An 18,298-nucleotide genomic window follows, 5' to 3' on the forward strand; every position below is an offset into this window, starting at 1 on the left:
AGGATATGACTCTGCTTTCTGCAGGAAGTCAGGCTGATAGTCCTGAGATAACTCGAGTAGCTTCTTGTCATTTCACAGCGATTGAGTGTTCAGTAATGTATTATATGTGCATGGACACCATGAGGAGTCCTTGGGAGTGTATGTATCCTTAAAACCAAACCTTCATATAGAAAAAAGTGTATTTTCTAGTTCTTCTATTTTAATTGTTTTCAGGAATTACAAGACAAAACGTTTTCAAATTCTTCCTTTGTTTCATTTTTCAAAGTCTGGTTGTCTTAAATCTTGATAGGAGACACTGATATCCGCTACTCTTTTTACTCCCAAAATGTACTTTAAGGGGCGCCTGGGTGGCTCAGTGGATTAAGCCGCTGCCTTCGGCTCGGGTCATGATCCCAGGGTCCTGGGATCGAGCCCCGCATCGGGCTCTCTGCTCTGTGGGAAGCCTGCTTCCTCCTCTCTCTCTGCCTGCGTCTTGCCGACTTCTGATCTCTGTCTGTCAAATAAATAAATAAAATAAATCTTTAAAAAAAAAAAAAAATGTACTTTAAGATCTCGTGTCTTCCAGCAGCGTATTATGACACTTCGGTATACATTTTCAGCAACAGGAGAAGGCTCATAGCTTAAATGCTTAGGTTCATCATATAGGCAATGTTACTGGGCATGCACGTACAAGATTTTACACCATACATAGTGCCACCTTCCTTTTAATAAATTATTTTTTGATTATAATAGTAATATATGCTCTCTCATTTTAGAAAATTTACAATGTCAGAAAGTTACAAAGGAAATAAAAACAGTTGATACTCTCACTATCCAGAGACAGTAACTATTCACATTTTTGTGGGTTTTTTTATTATTTCTTAGTATGTATTTTTATGCACATCTATGAAGGATAATGAAAATTTAATCGATACTGAACATCAGTGTTTTTACTAAATTTCTTTCTATCTTTTGTAGACAAATAAGGTATTTTTTTTCCTTTTTTAATTTATTTACCTCTTACTTTCATATAAGAAATATATATGTCTTCTCTAAAGGGCAAGTAGTAGTTAAAATGCTTTATTTAGGCAAGAAATAAGTATTTAATGTGAAATACGTTTAGCCACATTTTAAAAGTCTTTCTTTTAAAAACTATCTTATTTTTTTCCCAAATGATAGGAAAATTTAGAATTGATAATATAAATTTCAATCAAAAGTGCAGGCTTTGTGGGTGCCTGGGTGGCTCAGTGGGTTAAGCCACTGCCTTCGGCTTAGGTCATGATCTCAGGGTCCTGGGATCGAGTCCTGCATCGGGCTCTCTGCTCAGCAGGGAGCCTGCTTCCTCCTCTCTCTCTCTGCCTGCCTCTTTGCCTCCTTATGCTCTCTCTCTGTCAAATAAATAAATAAAATCTTTAAAAAAAAAAGGTGCAGGCTTTGTGAAATTTAACAACTGGATTGTGAAATAGAGACATAATTCCAGTTCTATCAAAGTTTGGGATAAACAGTAGACTCTACTAGATGTCGTACAAATATAAAACCTAATTATTTCTTTGGAGAACTTGACTGGTTGAAATCTGGGGTGACATTTGTCAAACAAAAATTATATGTACACATGTAACTGTATCCTTGGTACACTTATAAAATTTATAAATTCAGGACACAGAATAAGTACCCCACACGCACAGAAAATCCTTCAAAATCCTTACCTTCAAATCTTACCTTTCACTCCTGGGTCTAATCAGTAATTTACCATGTTGCTGTGTTACGACAGTTACACATTCCTCATTCTAAATGGGACCAGGACTTTTATTTTCAGGGACAATGTTCTGCCCTCTTGTTTGATCTCACTGAAGTACAGAAAACTGAGACAAGACTAAATATTGTCCAAGTTTCAGGTCAGTGGATTAATGAGACAGGTTTATGTGGTGATCCAGGGATCATTAAAGACAAAAATGGCACGTGAGGGATATAAATGGATACTGCCCAGGGTGGGTGGGAAAGTACAACCAGGAACTGCTGTTTGCAAGAAAGATCTGAGAACCTAATAAAAGACAAACAAGACTTCAGTTCTGTAAAGGGAAGGAACAAAGAGAAGAAAGAGATTATGGAGAGCTGACAGAAAAAAGGAGAGTTAATACAACAATTTGGGGAAAATGGTATCTGGTCAAGAGAGAGTAAAGGAAACTCCCACCATATGTGGATATCTGCCCTGAAACTTTTGTTGCTTTTCTTGGCTCTGGCCTCCTTCAGACTTTCATCTAAATGGTATTATTTTTCCAACCTCTTTTCCTTAAAAATTCTGATCTTTTTGGTACACCAGGGTGGCACAGATAATTAAGCGTCCGACTCTGAGTCTCAGCTCAGGTTGTGATCTCAGGGTGGTGATCTCAGAGTCTGGAGATTGAGCCCCACGTCAGGTTCCACGCTGAGCACGGACCCTACCTAAGATTCTTTTCTCCCTCTGCCCCTCTTCCCTGCATGCTCTCTGTCTCTCTCAAATAAATAAATAAATCTGTAAAAAAAAAAATCTAATTTTTTTTAAAGATGATTTAATGAACATTTCTTACTCCGTGACACTCTAATTGTGTTTACCTGTAAGTTTCTTTAAGAAGGATAGAATTTGTATTCAGAAGACAGGCTGTACAGTCCTAAACACAGAGCTTTTCAGATGTGTCTTCGTGAGCAAGGCACTTAGATTCAAATGGTATACTTTAAAGCCACTTCCAAGTGCTGAATGTTTTACATAAATTTAAACATAAGGTTATGATTATAATCACCATATTCATTAGGAAAATCTGGGTTGATATAGACAGAAAAAAGAAAGGTCTTAATTTTATATATTGTTATTTATCAAACCTTTATAGTTTTATGCACTTTATAAGTAATTTTTAAACATTTTAAACCTACAGAAAGAAAAATTAAAAGAAAATAAAATATGACACCCATGGCCACCCATGTGACCAATACTAATATTTAATAAATGTCCGTATTCCGTCATTTTTCTTTCAGATCCCTGTTTTATTTTTTTCAAATTTTATTTATTTATTTATTTGACAGAAAGATCACAAGTTGGCAGAGAGAGAGGAGGAATCAGACTCCCCACTGAGCAGAGAGCCTGATGCAGGACTTGATCCCAGGACCCTGAAATCATGACCTGAGCCGAAGGCAGGCAGAGGCTTAACCCACTGAGCCACCCAGGGCCCCCAAGATCCCTGTTTTATTAAAAAAAAAAAAAAGAAAGAAAGAAAATTTTCCCCCTCTCCCCACAAACCACTGCTATCTCACAGGCTGGACTCTGTGCCCCTTAGGGTTTGTAGGAGCAGCTGAGAGCATACATTTCCCGCAGACAGGAGGGCTCCCAAAGAGAGGCAGGAAGGCACCGAGAAGAGCATGCTCAGCAGCTTCTCCCAAACTCACTACCAGGAAAGAAAGTGGGCAGAAAGAGGCCAAGAGTGTCACTCTCATTTAGGTTCCTCCAGGTAGAAAAACAAAATGAGAGAAAAATAGATGCCCGTTCAACTTGTCCATATCCTTTCACGACTTGCCTTAAATCTGCTGCCTATTATGTTTTTGAGATTTTTTTTTGATGAATTGTAAACTTAGATCATTTATTTAAGCTGGTCCTAATGCAGCATTTTGCAGGTAAACCAGCATTAGGAGGAAAGTGGAGAGTCTCTGATTTTTAGCACTGACCCATTTCTGTGGCGTACGTACTCCCACCGCAGCAGGTTTCAGCCACAGATGGTTTAATTGTCTCATAAAAATCCCTGAATGTTTAGCAGTTGGCTCTCGTAGGCCAGTTTGAGCCAGGTCTAGCAGAGCTTGAATAAGCCATGGAGAGCTATACTACACCCCACAGATTGCCAGACCATAGGCTACGTCCAGCCCAGCTTCACTAACCATCCATTCGCTGTCCAAGTTGGTCTTCCCAATTTATATCCCACCAACAGTATATGAAGGTTTCTGTTCCCCAAATGTTACCAATATGATGAGTGTGAACTGATAACTAATTGACGCTTATCCCATCATGTTTAATCTATTTATTTAATCTTCACAGCTGTCCTAAGAGAACTGTACTATTATTACTCCATCTTAAAGGTTAGAAAACAGACATCTTTGCTGCTGTCTCAGCCTAGGTCCACCAGACTTTGAAGCTTATACTTTTAATACTATGAAATTTGAAACTTCTTATTATGTATTACCAAATATTATGCCTTGTAAATAATAGGCATTCAGATATTTATGGATCATGACTAAAGCATCATTTCATTAATTATTTTGCAGATTGCATATTTATTGATGAAGCTTTTTAAAATTAGCTAATTGAATATTCACATGTTCTTCTCTACTTGAGTTCTGCCATTTTTGAAACCTAGATTTCTGTTTGGTTGGTTTCTTCAGTACATAGGGTGTCACGGTACCAAATCTAATGCAGCGCCATCTTCTGTTACATTAAGGCATGACGTCACAAGCTGATGAGGCGGAGGTCATGGTCTGGTCGGGCATGTATAATATGTGGTTTTCTGTGGAAGTTGGTTTAGGGCCCAGAACTACCAACATTTCCTGTCCTGAATACATATACCTGAATAATAGGTTAGAGAAATGCTTACTAAGTTTGCATTTGGGGCATCTGGGTGGCTCATATGGTTGGGCGTCTGTCTTTGGCTCAGCTCAAGACTCGGGATCTAGTCCTGGGATCTAGCCTTGCATTGGGCTCCCGGCTCAGCAGGGAGCCTGCTTCTCCCTCTGTCTCTGACTCTCTCTCTCTGTGTGTCTTTCATGAATAAATAAATAAAATCTTTAAAAAAATAAAAAAAAGTTTGCTTTTGACAGAAAGTTAAGGAAGGAAATAGAAAGAGGAACAAGTAACTTCATCAGTAGGATTGGAACTTAAAATGCATTTAACTTATATGTGGAATTTAAGAAACAAAACAAACGAGCAAAGGGGAAAAGAGAGAGAGAGAGATCAGGCAAGCCAAGACACAGACCCTTAACCACAGAGACCAAACTGTTGGTTACCAGAGCGGAGGTCGTTGGGGGAGTGGGGGAAATAGGTGATGGGGAATAAAGAGTGTACTTGTGATGAACACCGATTGTTGTATGGAAGTGTTGAATCACTATATTATGCACCTGAAACTAATATTACACTGTGTGTTAACTACTTGGGATATAAATAAAAACTTATTAAAAAAATGAACAAATACAATAAAGTGAGTTTACTGCAGTGGACAAGTAGTTAATAGCAAATAATAAAATGTGGTAAACAAATAAATTTAAGAAGAAATATTTCTAATACAAGACAGTAAGAAGAGTGTTAATTTGTATAATTAAATTTCCTTTTAGTCTTACTAACCTACAATTCATAAAAATTCTATCAAGAGATTCATATGTTATTTTCACATCATATATATGTATGTCACATTATATATAGAAATATATATCACATTATATATGATATATATGTGTGTGTGTATGTATGTATTTTTTTTTAAAGATTTTCATTTATTTATTTGACAAAGAGAGACATAGCAAGAGAGGAACACAAGCAGGGGGAGTGGGAGGAGGAGAAGCAGGCTCCCACAGAGCAGGGAGCCCTAATGTGGGGCTTGATCCGAGGACCCTGGGATCAAGACCTGAGCCAAAGGCAGATGCTTAAAGACTGAGCCGCCAGGCTTCTATATGTAATATATCTTATACAGAACTTTTCTTTCACAACCTCTTGTCCTAGATTACTTCCCCATAATATATACAAAATAAATGAGCCAATAAATGGACAATGTCTTTTCTCTTTCAACCTAGGAAGTCTTATTCTAGAACACTATGTTTATGGATGGGGTTGGGGGTTTTTTGCTATTATTAGACTTTTGGATTATTTTGCATTTTTTCCCACTACTATGAATTTACTGTTATATGAATTATTGATTTTATCTTTACAAAAATATTTTATATATTTCCTAATGTGAGTGAAATACATTATTTGGAGAATTTTCTTTTGTTATTGTGAATCGATTCTTCTTTGTTCTTCTGTGAAGATATTTTTAAAATCATTGGGATCTTTCTGCCAATCACACTGAAAATGGTTAGTTTATTAATACAGACAGTCCCCAGCTTTCAATGGTGCAACTTAATGATTTTTTAACTTTACAGTGGTGGGAAAACCATATGCATTCACTAGAAACCATAGTTGGAATTTCAAATTTTGATCTTTTCCCTAACTAGTGATATGCCACATGACAGTCTTGTTCACAATCAGGGGGATGAACAACTGATAAACTTAACTACTCTGTTTTTCACTTTCAATAAAATATTTTTTTTTTCCAAAAGAAACTCCTTTACTTTTTTTTTTCCAATTTATTTATTTTCAGAAAAACAGTATTCATTATTTTTTCACCACACCCAGTGCTCCATGCAAGCCGTGCCCTCTATAATACCCACCACCTGGTACCCCAACCTCCCACCCCCCCACCACTTCAAACCCCTCAGACTGTTTTTCAGAGTCCATAGTCTCTCATGGTTCACCTCCCCTTCCAATTTACCCAAATTCCCTACTCCTCTAAATTACATGAGCTATTAAACACTTTATTATATAATAGACCATGTATTAGAGGATTTTGCCAAACTGCAGGCTACTGTAAGTGTTCCAAGCACAGGGATGTCTGGGTGGCTCAGTTGGTTAAGCAGCTGCCTTTGGCTCAGGTCATGATCTCAGGGTCTTGGGATCGAGGCCCACATCAGGTTCTTTGATCAGTGGGTAGTCTGCTTCTCCCTTTGCCTGTGCTGCTCCCCCTGCTTGTACTCTCTCTTTCTCTCTCTCTCTCTGTGTCAAATAAATAAATAAAATATTTAAAAAAAAAAAAAGTGTTCTGAACACATTACGGCAGGCCAGGCCAAGCTATGATGTTCCTAGGTTAGGTGTATGAAATGCATTTTCAACTTATAGTATTTTCAGTTTATGACATTTTCAACTTATGAAGATGTAACCCCATCATAAGTCAAGGAAGATCTGTTTGTCAGGAATATTGATTTAGTTAAGTTGTTTTTTCTTGAGTAGACAGTTACCTCTGTATTAGATTCTAATTTTAATATTTTTATTTTAATCTTTTCAGATTACTCAAAGACTGCCCTGGTTTTGTGTTTACCCCTCGATCAAGGGAGGAACTTCCACCAAACTTCCCCAGTGAAATTCCTGGAATCTGTCATTTTCTGGAAGCTTATCAACCAGTAACAAATTCAAAACCGTGGTTCCAGAAGAAAGATGTCGAAGATGGCAATGCCAATTTCTTGGGCAAAGCCTCAGGAATAGATTAGCAAAATACATATCTGCTTATTAGTCTTTGGATTTTGACTCCTATGAGCAGGTGCGGAATCTCTGAAAGCACTTTATTATTGCGGATGACTAAGAACAGTATTAAAATTTTAGGAGCTAAATCACGATCTACTTTTTCTTCCACTTAACATGATAAAAATGTATTCACTTCAACACTTCAAGTCTTCAGAGGGAAAAAAAAAAAAGGAAAGGAACCTCAAAAATGACCTCTGGGGGATATTTCTGATACTATCCCCATCACTTATTACCTGTACTCACAATTTAGCATATTGTATATATGTCAGATAGGTGTAGTGCCCTGACCTGCACGGTCCAATGGAGTGACCTGTAGTCTTGTGTCCTGGTGGAATGCCGTGGTTGTGAAAGTGCATTTGTGATAGTGTGCCCCCACAAAAGCTTTCCAAATAGAAATTAGAGTCTTTGGTACCATTAGCTCTTTGAACCTTTCAGCTCTGCATTTTATTATATTTCTTCATTTCACTGTTGGTGTATGTAACAAAATAGGTTGGGTATTTTTTTCTGTTGCACTTTTTTTTTTTTAAGGAAATAAGCAATTATGGGTTAGATGCAATATGACTATAAAGTAGTTCTTCTATAAATATCAAAGTTTGTTTTATAAAAATATCTGCCATAATGTAATGTGTCATATCAATAAATACTACCTTTTGTTTGACATTTTTCTATTCTGCACTTTGGTGAAGGCTATATTAATTCATATTAGTAGTTTAATTTTTAGTAATTCATTTTTGTGTCATGATATTTGAGATAAATGAGGGTTATAGCCTATATTAAAATGCAATAATATCATTCTAATTTAATTTAATGAGAATCAACATGAGAGTAAAGTGAGATTCCAGGGGATATGGATATACCATAATGTCCAGAAGTAAAACATTTAAGCACACACACCCAGAAATTTGGATTTATATCAGCAGACATCCTGCATTGCCATGCTGAGCCGTACAAAGTTCCAGTGAGAAAACCTAAGTTCAGAAGTGGGAAATGAGACTTGTTCTTTTTGCTAATAGCTTATTTTTAAATTTGTGTTGGACACTTTGGTGTGTACAGATGTCCTAAGAGTCATCAAGTTTTTTTCTCAAAGTACACATTTGTGAATTTTTTTTAACTCTAGTTGAATGATCTCAATCTTTTTTTGAAGAGAATGTTAGTATTGATGAAGAAGATGATGCTCTGTTTTCATTAAGAAAATTCTTAAACATTTTTCTGGAGTTGGAACTTCTGTTTTTAATGATACTAGTCTAAGCTCTCTGAAGAGCTAAATAACCTGCAAGTTTGGGTTGGGATAAGGATCTGATTTTAAAAAGAGCTCGATTTCAAAGCAAGAGAAAGATGAACTTAAAATTTTTAAATCAGTACTTGTAGAGTTTAGATACACTAGCCTGGTGACCTCAGGAATAAAAAGTCATTATTGATTGGCCTCTAGTATCCCAGGTTTACTATGAGAGCTACATGACAATTTATGTACTAAATGATAGCCCAGGATCTTGAAGCACTGACTGTAGCTTGTTAAATACCAATCCTATTATTTGAAAGTGCCATAGGCCTTGGGAAAATAGAGTTATAGTCTCACAATTATATGGAGTTAATAAACATGTTTAAAAGAAAAATAAAGACTTAAATACATTTTTCTTTATGTAACTGAACCCTTAAAATTACAAAAAATGATATGAATTAAAGGAAATTAAAAAGCATAAAACACAATGTCTTCCTTATCAAAATTTTTTAAAAAGATTTTATTTATTTATTTGACAGAAAGAGATCACAAGCAGATGGAGAGGCAGGTAGAGAGGGAGATAGAGGGAAGCAGGCTCCATGCTGAGCAGAGAGCCCGATGTGGGACTCGATCCCAGGACCCCGAGACCATGACCTGAGCCTAAGGCAAATTTTTAAACACACCCCAATTTAGTAATAATTTGTGTTCTAAGTTTGTAAGTTAATTAAAATTCAAAAAAATACAAAAAAATATTTTCTCTGTATACACATGCAATGTAAACAACGTTGAGTAAAAGCTATATGGGAATCCCCTGTACTATTCCTGTAACTATTCCATAACTTTGAAATCTTATCTAAATAAAAGTTACCAAAAATGTAATTTCACAGAGAAATTAAATCTTCTGTGATGGATACCCCAGACCAGCCTACAAAGGCTCATTAATTATGGAATACTTTATGGCTCTTATGATGAACATACATTTCCATGATAGGATCTAATCAAAATTCATAGTGTGTATGCTAAAAAAAAAAAAATTAAGGACTCCCTTTTTTCTCTCTAGCTTATTCACTTTGGAGGGTAGCAACTATGGATACATTTTCTAATCTAGACCTCTGAATGTAGCCAGAGACAGACTGCCTCGAGGGTAAGTTTTCAAGGAAAGTAAGGGATCCGACTTGCAGCTCTGAAGCTAGGAATGGAAAGGAGGATGGAGGAAAGAATGGACAGAGGGCTTTTGTCAGGGTTGGGGGCTGTGGGTCCTGAATATTGTTGCCAGGTTAACTATTCTATAAAGAAATGTAGGTCGTAAGAGTGCTTCCCAATCAGGCTGTTTCTCCTAATATCTGGAATTCCAGGAATAATTTCTTCTGTTCTGGTCTTAGTGTTTCCATCCATGGCTTCTCGTTCCTTCTATATCCCGAAAGAAAATGATTCATGCTTTTTCCTGGGTTTGAAAACAGGCATGAGCGTAAAGCTGGCATGTCTGGTATGGAATTTCGTATTACTCTAAAGGCCATTAGTCCTTCAGATCCTTTGATTGGAAGGAAGGAAAAGTTGCTTTAACATTTTACTAACCTTTCCTCCACATTACTTCTCCCTCATATTGCCAGTCAAGCTCAGGAAGACCCTTCGGAGCATATCCTATGGTTAAGTCAGAAGCAGTCATAGAATGGAACAGAGTGTTCTATGGTGGGTCTAGCAAGTGAATGAGGTGAACGAAGGGGAGTGTCTACTCCACATGGTGTCTGAGGGTTAGACATGGCTCCCTGAGACTTCCCAAATGCGAAGGTGCCCAACTAGAGCTTTACATGCAAAGCCCCAGTGAAGTCTGGGGCTAGTCTGGGGCTATATAATGCCTTTTTTTTTTTTTTTATAAGATACTTTTATTTTTTTTTTTAATTTTATATATTTATTTGAGAGAGACAAAATGAAAGAGAGAGAGCATGAGAAGGGGGAAGGTCAGACGGAGAAGCAGACTTGCAGGGAGCCTGATGCAGGATTCGATTCTGGGACTCCAGGATCAAGAGCTGAGCTGAAGGCAGTCGCCTAACCAACTGAGCCACCCAGGTATGGGGTTTTATGACACCTTAAAGCAACTTTCAAGTCTCTGTTGAAACAACAGTTAATGATCCCAAGAAGAATGGATTAATGAATTATTGTAGTAGTTTTAAGTGCATGGGTTTTACCTAGATAAGCATTATTAAAAAGTGGAAAGGAATCTCTTGCACATACTCATTGGGGTGGCTTGACCGATTATTCACCTTCACTGAATAATAAAGCATGAAGTGTATTTTGTCTGCGCACCTTGGTGCTGCTTCACTCTTAAGTGGCTGTACCTGGAGAGTTCAGTGAAGGTAGAGCTGAAGGGTAGAAGACTGGGGATATGACCTGTGTGTGAGATGGGAAGGTGGTTACTTTGAGGAGCTAAGCCAGGGGTGCTGCAATCCCTGTGTTGATGGACTTAACTGTCTTCTGCAAAGCAGGAACGCAAAGCTGCAAACACCATAGACAAGTGCCATCCCTGTCTAAATACAAGCTAAAAGCAGGGCCAACTTGCTTTATTATGGAGAGAAAACCAAAATGTACTTTAATCAAAGTTTACAGCATTAAAATGTACATTTGTGGTTAAGCTTCTTCACAAAGTCTGGGAAATCTTTGCATTCTCTAGTGAGAAGGGGAAGAATCACACTTGTCCTGAAAAGCATACGCTTATGGGAGTAATTAGTCCTTCTTTGTCTTTGTTGAACTCAGTTTCCTTCTGTTCTTAGTATGTGTGCTTCCAGATTTTAGACAAAGTTGGCTTCCTTTTAAGCGCTCCTTTTATTATGCTGATGATGTGCACTCATTTGGTATTCTTTCTTTCAGCCACTTCAAACATTTTACATTTTGTTGCCATCTATACATTTCCTGTGAAGCAGCTTTGCTTTTAACCTGTCACACCTGCATCTGTTTTGACTATAGCTCACACAACCTACGCACTCTTTCATCCAAAGCTATTCTCCTACCTGTGCCCATTTCTTCTATTCAGTGCCTGCATAGATAAATAAATAAATAATATATATTTTTTGAAATAGCATAGGATCATAAACGCATAGATTCTCATTTCAAAAAATAAAAACAAACCAAGCAAAAGGAGGAAAAAGGTGAAATTCTTTTATTTTGGTGGTGGGGGGGTTGATATCCTAAAAGCCAGGTTTCTTTTATCATTAGTGCAGACTTGCTTTCTTTCTTTCTTTTTTAAGATTTTACTTATTTATTTGACAGACAGAGATCATAAGTAGGCAGAGAGGCAGGCAGAGAGAGAGGGGGATGCAGTTTCCCCCACTGAGCAGAGAGTCTGTTGCAGGGCTCAATCCCAGGACCCTGGGATCATGATATGAGCTGAAGACAGAGGCTTTAACCCACTGAGCCACCCAGGCTCCACATTAGTGCAGACTCTTTTTCCACCATAATGAACTTCATTTCAGGAAAATGTTAATATTTTAGATTTAAAACTGGAATAAAAATCAGGACAAAATTTAAATGGCAGGTCTAGGACTTCTCAGATATTCTAGTAGAAGATTTTGCCTTTCAGTTTCTTTAGTATTTAATGTCAAAATAATACATTGCAAATAAACCTTACAGATTGTGAAGAAATTTGCTTGGCAGAAAAAAGACTTTGTGTAATTGTAATGTCCAAACTTGAAAGTATCTACTAAGATAGTGGTTTAGTCTGAAATCCATTTGTATTGAAGAAAGATCTCTGAAGTAGTCCCAGAGAAAATTAAAACAAAGTGAAACAAAAATGCACCTACAGCAATTGGACAATCAGATATTACACAGTGGGAATAAGAGGGGCAAAACTGAAGCCTTCTGGAAAGTTATAGTGACAGTGGTCATGGAATTCTATGCCTTCAGTAATAGCAATGCCCAGTGAAGCAGGGATATGCAGCATCTAGGCACAGTTCAGTCACAATAAGCTACCTTCTTTTCCAAACAAATTGTGTCTTGGAAAGTTGAAGTGAATAAAAATATGTTAGTATTTGAGAATGCACTGTTCCTTCACCTCCTCCCACATGTTAATTAAAGATGCCTTGCAAAATCTTATGACAACTTGATATTCACTCATCTAGAGCAATATTCTTCAATCTTTGGATACCTGCAAACTATCAGTAAAATATTTTATCAGACTGACAATATATTACATATACATAAGCATAAATGTAAATATTACTAAGATTTATGATTTATAAATAAAATATGCTGCCCTCAATCTGATATAGTGGTGAAGCTTATTTTATTGTTTAAATGAGCATGAATACAAATAAAAATGCTAGCATTTTCTTCACTTAGCCCCAGTGAATTATCTTTATATTTTACTTTGGAAACTGCTACAATAGGCTAGTGGGTCTTCATTTTCACTGAGTCACATTATCACTATGAATACAGGATAAAAGATGAAGGATACAGACCATTATCCTTCCAAAACTGTACATATGACCTTATCTGTATTCCCAGAGTTTTGGGGGGCTCCCTGGATTCTAGAGCTAGAACATCCCTATGAGGTAGCATAACCCTCAAATTTTAGAACTTATTATCAAGAAAGGAAAAAATGTGAATAATATTTAAAATGAGAAGTGTAGGGGTGCCTGGGTGGCTGGGTCGGTTAAGCCACTGCCTTTGGCTCAGGTCGTGATCCCAGAGTTCTGGGATCCAGCCCCACACACATTGGGCTCCTTGCTCAGTGGGGAGCCTGCTTCTCCCTCTACCTGCTAGTCCACCTGCTTGTGCTCTCTCTCTCTGTCAAATAAATAAATAAAAATTATAAATAAAATAGGGTGACAGGGTGGCTCAGTAGTTAAGTGTCTGTCTTTAGCTCAGGTCATGATCTCAGGGTCCTAGGATCTAGTCCTGCACTGGGCTCCCTGCTCAGCGGAAAGCCTGCTTCTTCCTCTGCCCCTCCCTCTTCTTGTGTTCCCTCATCTATTTGCATCTCTCTCTGTCAAATAAATAAAATCTTTTAAAACATTAAAAAAAATAAAATTAAAAAAATAAAGTAAAATGAGTGTATAACTAGGAGTAATCAGTGACTTTTACTTTAGGTGAAACCACTTGATTTTTTAAGAATAAAGGGAATTAGTTTAGTTGGTCCTGTTCTATGGAATGATTCATGGGGCTTCACATATAGGCAACTAAAGTTTTCTTTTTATCAAATATTTAACATATCAACCTATTTTTCTCCAGGTTTTGGTAAACATGTGTTGCTATAGGTATCCCAATTTTTTTTTTCTAATTTACATATTTCTTTTCATTTTCCTTCTGTGTCAAATAGAATCACTGTTGGACCTTGCATTGAAAACCTTGAAACTAATAACACTCCTTTTATTATTACTTTCACAGTCGCTTGAAATAACACATTTATTTTGAGTTTGGCTTCTGGCAGAGTTGCAAAGTCTATCAAAAAGCTATCCTGTGTCTCAGAAGCTTGTTAGATATTGCTGCCACATAAATATTACAAGAAAAGTGTTAAATAAAAACGTTTCTAAAATTTAAAATGAGTGCTGTTTAAAAAGAAAAAAATGAGGGGTGCCTGGGTGGCTCAGAGGGTTAAAGTCTCTGCCTTCGGCTCAGGTCATGATCCCAGGGTCCTGGAATGGAGCCCCACATTGAGCTCTCTGCTTAGCAGGGAGCCTGCTTCCCCCTGCCCTCTGCCTGCCTCTCTGCCTACTTGTTATCTCTGTCTGTCAAATAAATAAATAAAATCTTTAAAAAAAAGAAAAAGAAAAAATGAACTGTCAGGTCAAGTAAAGGCAATGTTGTTCCAAGTCACACAGATACGTTTGTTCTGATGTAGGTCTTGCTGTTACAGATATAAGAAACTTCCAACACAATAATGTGGAAAAACAGGACAAACAACTGTTACCCCTTTTCAAAAAGTTACTGTCAAATACAGCACTAACATAACCAAAACACATATCTTTAGATATGTAAAGCTCCTATTTTCAACAAAATCCATACCCAAGTTTTCAAATCACCCATCAAATCAACTTGTAAACAAAACAAAAACCTGAATTTAAGAACAAAACTCTCTTCTGCCTATCCAATTGTAATGGTTAGTAGCACAAGCTCTGGGGACAATTTGTCTTAGCTACATTCTGCTAAAAAACAATTTTCCATCAGTGCCTTTGTATTTTGTAGAGAAAAAAAGAGTACAATCTGCCTTTGGTCTACACTATCTTTTCAGGATGTTTGTAGAGGAAACTGCCTTAGAAAATCAAGATGAAGTTTCCCTTGAGCAAAAAGACAGGCATATTTAGTAACTGTTATAAAAATTTGTGTTCCTGAACTCAGGGTGTCTTTCCTATAATGCAACCCATTGTGTGTGCAGGTCACTTGGTTCTTTTTACATTGTCTTGTGGAAACTGGGGTCCAGGGAACCAGTGCAAGAGCAAGTTGATTCTCTCTGTCTGCTATCATTGTTGTGAGAAGTGAAGTCTTTAATCTCTGACCCAGGAATCTTGTTCCTTCTGCCAACATCCATGAAACTGTGGCAGTTTAACTTGTTAATTTGTAACCAAAGTAAAATCTCACTCCTCATAGTTATTGACAGTTTCAGCAATGCAAATGGGATGCTGACAGAGATACGACTTCCTGGAAGAGTGAGTATGAAGGTCTGGTGGGCTAGAAGAGTCTCTGGGAATCGGTGACAAGTATGGTAAACAAATCATATGTTCAGCAGGGTGATAAATGGTCCTCCATTTTGTTGTTGCTAGTGAGGAAGAAGTAGGGAGGAATTTGTATGTCAAGTATCAGAAAGAAGGTCCAAAGCCAGTTCCCTGAACAGTGCCTTGGTTGTTGCTTGTATTTCTCCCAGTGAGAAGACCTCCTCCCAGTCAGGCTGCCAGCCCCAAATCTACCTCATTATCCTCACTGATGCAAAGATCAGTCCTGGGTTAAAGTTACAGAGGTTTACACTTACATTCAAAGGAAAGGAGGGAAATCTGCATGCCCTATAAGTGTAAACCAGGTGAATTATTAAAATTTCAGCTAGTTCACTTGGGAGATAAGCGTGCTAGATGCACAATGCTTGTTAAGGAAGAATGGCAGCAGCTGGGAAGTCTTAAGATTTGGCCCTTCCTACAGGCTTTCATGCTAACCTGAGATCTTCTAGAGATGAGTCAAAGTTTTAGAAGTGCTTTTCAATAGTCTCGGTTGTCATGGTGGAGCTTGGTTCTTTCGGGAGATTTCCCTGAAACAGACAAATGCCCATGGGAAACCATAGTAAAACATTGTTACAAGTTGAATTGTGTTACTCCAAATTCATCTGTTGAAGTCCTAGCCACATCAGAATGTGACCTTATTGGGGAAAAGGTCAGAGTAGATATAACTAATTAGGATGAGGTCATACTGGAACAGATAGACCCCTAATCCAATATGACTGATATCCTCACGAAAAGGGGAAATTTAGACACAGACACACATGGAAAATGCCATATGAAGATGAAGGCAGAAATTGAGATGATGCTTTTACAAGTCAAGGGATACAAGTTATTGACAAGAAAAACTAGAAGCTGCGTGAGGGCCCTGGGACAGATTCTTTCTCATAGTCTCATAAGGAACCAACACTGCTGACACCATGATCTTAGATGCCAAGTCTTGTGCCCTGGGAGATAATAAATTTCTGCTGTTTAAATCACCCAGATACTTGTTTCAGCAATCACAGCAACCAATTCAGGCATCAGCCTTTAATACCCTGAACAGATTTACAGTGCTGATCGAAGTAACTCACTGGAGAATGAGAGACTGACACAGATCAATTTTTGAAGTCAGGCATGCAGCCCCAGAAAACTCCTCTAGACTTTGCACTTAAATTGGTTAAGAATTTAAGGATATTTTCCTAGTAGTGGTGCAACAATTGCCCCCAGATTAAAGTGATCTCCTTAAAAAGAAGTTGCTGCTGTCCATGTCAATCTCCTGTCAGCGGAAGTGAGCAAACTCCACGCTCCCAGTTGGAATACAGTGTTGCTGTGGCTGCTGCGTCAAGGGACCCCCACCTGCTAGAGTGTTGTCCAGGTCAGACTTTGGAAGTTCACTGTTAAGCCATGAGCTGGCGCTGTGTGCTCCAAACTAAAAGCAAATGCTCCTCGCTTAGGGATTACAGCTACTCTTTCCCTCTTTACCCCTTTACCCATCCTTCTCTACTCTGACCTCAGCAGGATTAACCATGGAGAGTCAAAGGTCATAAGCACCGATCTAAATATTTGAGCACTGGAGTCTTTAGGGAAGGTTAAAAAAGGAAATAAAAAATTTATACCTGTGTTGTACACAAGTCACCATCCTACCTGTCCTTGCTAGAATGGGGCAGTGAATTCAATTAATGATATTCAGGCAGGAATCATAGTGGAGAAGGGAAGCAAATGTGCCTTGTGTTTGGGGCCTTTCAGGCTAATTCAGTGCATTATTGTCACATCAATATTTGAATGTATAGTAGGAATTGATACACTATATGTTCATACTTCCTTGTTCCTTAAATGCCAGAAAGAATTCTCCTGATCAGTAAAAGTAGCACCTGGTTAAGTTCTAGTAATTTGGTGTCCTGCAACTTGAACCACATCTCTGAGCTACAAGTCTCTCCTCTGACAGTTTTGTTGACTACAACCTCTGGTAAGAGGAGTCAGCGTTCCCCAGAAGTCCTCTCTGAGGTTTAGACTCGTTGCCTCCCTGACAGAGCTACTAAACAACTCTTACTCTCAAGCCTCTATTGGTTTGCCACTGGGCTCTTGTCAAAACAGAATGCCTTACCCATGAGGGTTTTGAGACTGTCCTTCCTGATATCCCCACTTCAGAATATGTTGACTCAGACTCAGTGATTAACAAGGTGAGGATGGCTCACCAGCTTCACTTGGTAAATAGAAACAGGATGTCCAAGCATACAGCCAGCCTAACCACAGCTTTCCATGGGAACGTGGCAGCTGTCACCACAGGGGAAACCTCATATCCTAGTCTGCAGCTTAGAGCACAGCTACATCAGTGGAGCCCTTGGTCCCCAAAGGCTTCCTACGTGTCTAGCTCCCTGATGGTTCAACTAAACTAAAATCCGCTGGTGCTCTGGTAGAGTTTTACTAATTCCTGGGTTGTTGCTGTTGGCCTAGCTCTTTAAACTGCTCTATATTAGCAGACTAAAGATACCCGTCTCTGCGGCCACGAACAGTCAAACAAATCACAATTGCTGAATCATTCCTGTAAATGCCTGTGATAAGGACCAATTCTCTAAAGATATGGAACAGAATGCAGAGACTGAATGAAACTGCACCATTCACATTTCCACCTTCAGCACCCTGGATCCATCATCGTAGTGAACATGGCAACATGCTCATCATCACAGGCCAAGCTCAACAACTTGTTTCAGACCTTCCATCCCTTCGTGAAGCTATCCATGATGCATCACAGATAGCATCACGGATCCAATGTTGACCCTTTTTTTGGATCACAGTTGTGTTCCAGCTGGATCAGCTCACAGCAGTCACATTATTGTAGCTCTTGGAAATACATTCTGTATTGTCTTAGCTTTCTTGGAACATTTACAGTGTAACAATGCTGTACTTTTTGTGGCAAAAGCTACTCAACAATGTGCTGCTGGTGGTTACTCAACTCCTTGTGTCATTGACCACTCGAGTATCATTGTATCATTGATACTAGAATGTACTTGTATATTCAAGTACTTGTATCATTGACCACTAGAATGAACTTCTCAAAAATTGACTAAAATCTTTTTGACT

General features: G+C 38.1%; 1 protein-coding gene across 6 annotated transcripts in view; it reads left to right on the top strand.

The window, feature by feature from the left end:
• GUCY1A1 (guanylate cyclase 1 soluble subunit alpha 1) overlaps window positions 1-7,979 on the top strand; it is a 63,537-nt gene extending 55,558 nt beyond the window's left edge. For all 6 annotated transcript variants that reach the window (XM_044224667.1, XM_044224668.1, XM_044224665.1 and 3 more), the window contains exon 9: window positions 7,086-7,979. In XM_044224667.1, coding sequence (XP_044080602.1) covers window positions 7,086-7,287 — 202 coding nt within the window. In that variant the 3' untranslated portion in view covers window positions 7,288-7,979. The remainder of the gene's footprint in view (window positions 1-7,085) is intronic.
• The last annotated feature ends 10,319 nt before the right edge of the window (window positions 7,980-18,298 follow it).

Source organism: Neovison vison, chromosome 11, assembly GCF_020171115.1.
Source record: "Neovison vison isolate M4711 chromosome 11, ASM_NN_V1, whole genome shotgun sequence".
Classification (NCBI taxonomy): domain Eukaryota; kingdom Metazoa; phylum Chordata; class Mammalia; order Carnivora; family Mustelidae; genus Neogale; species Neogale vison.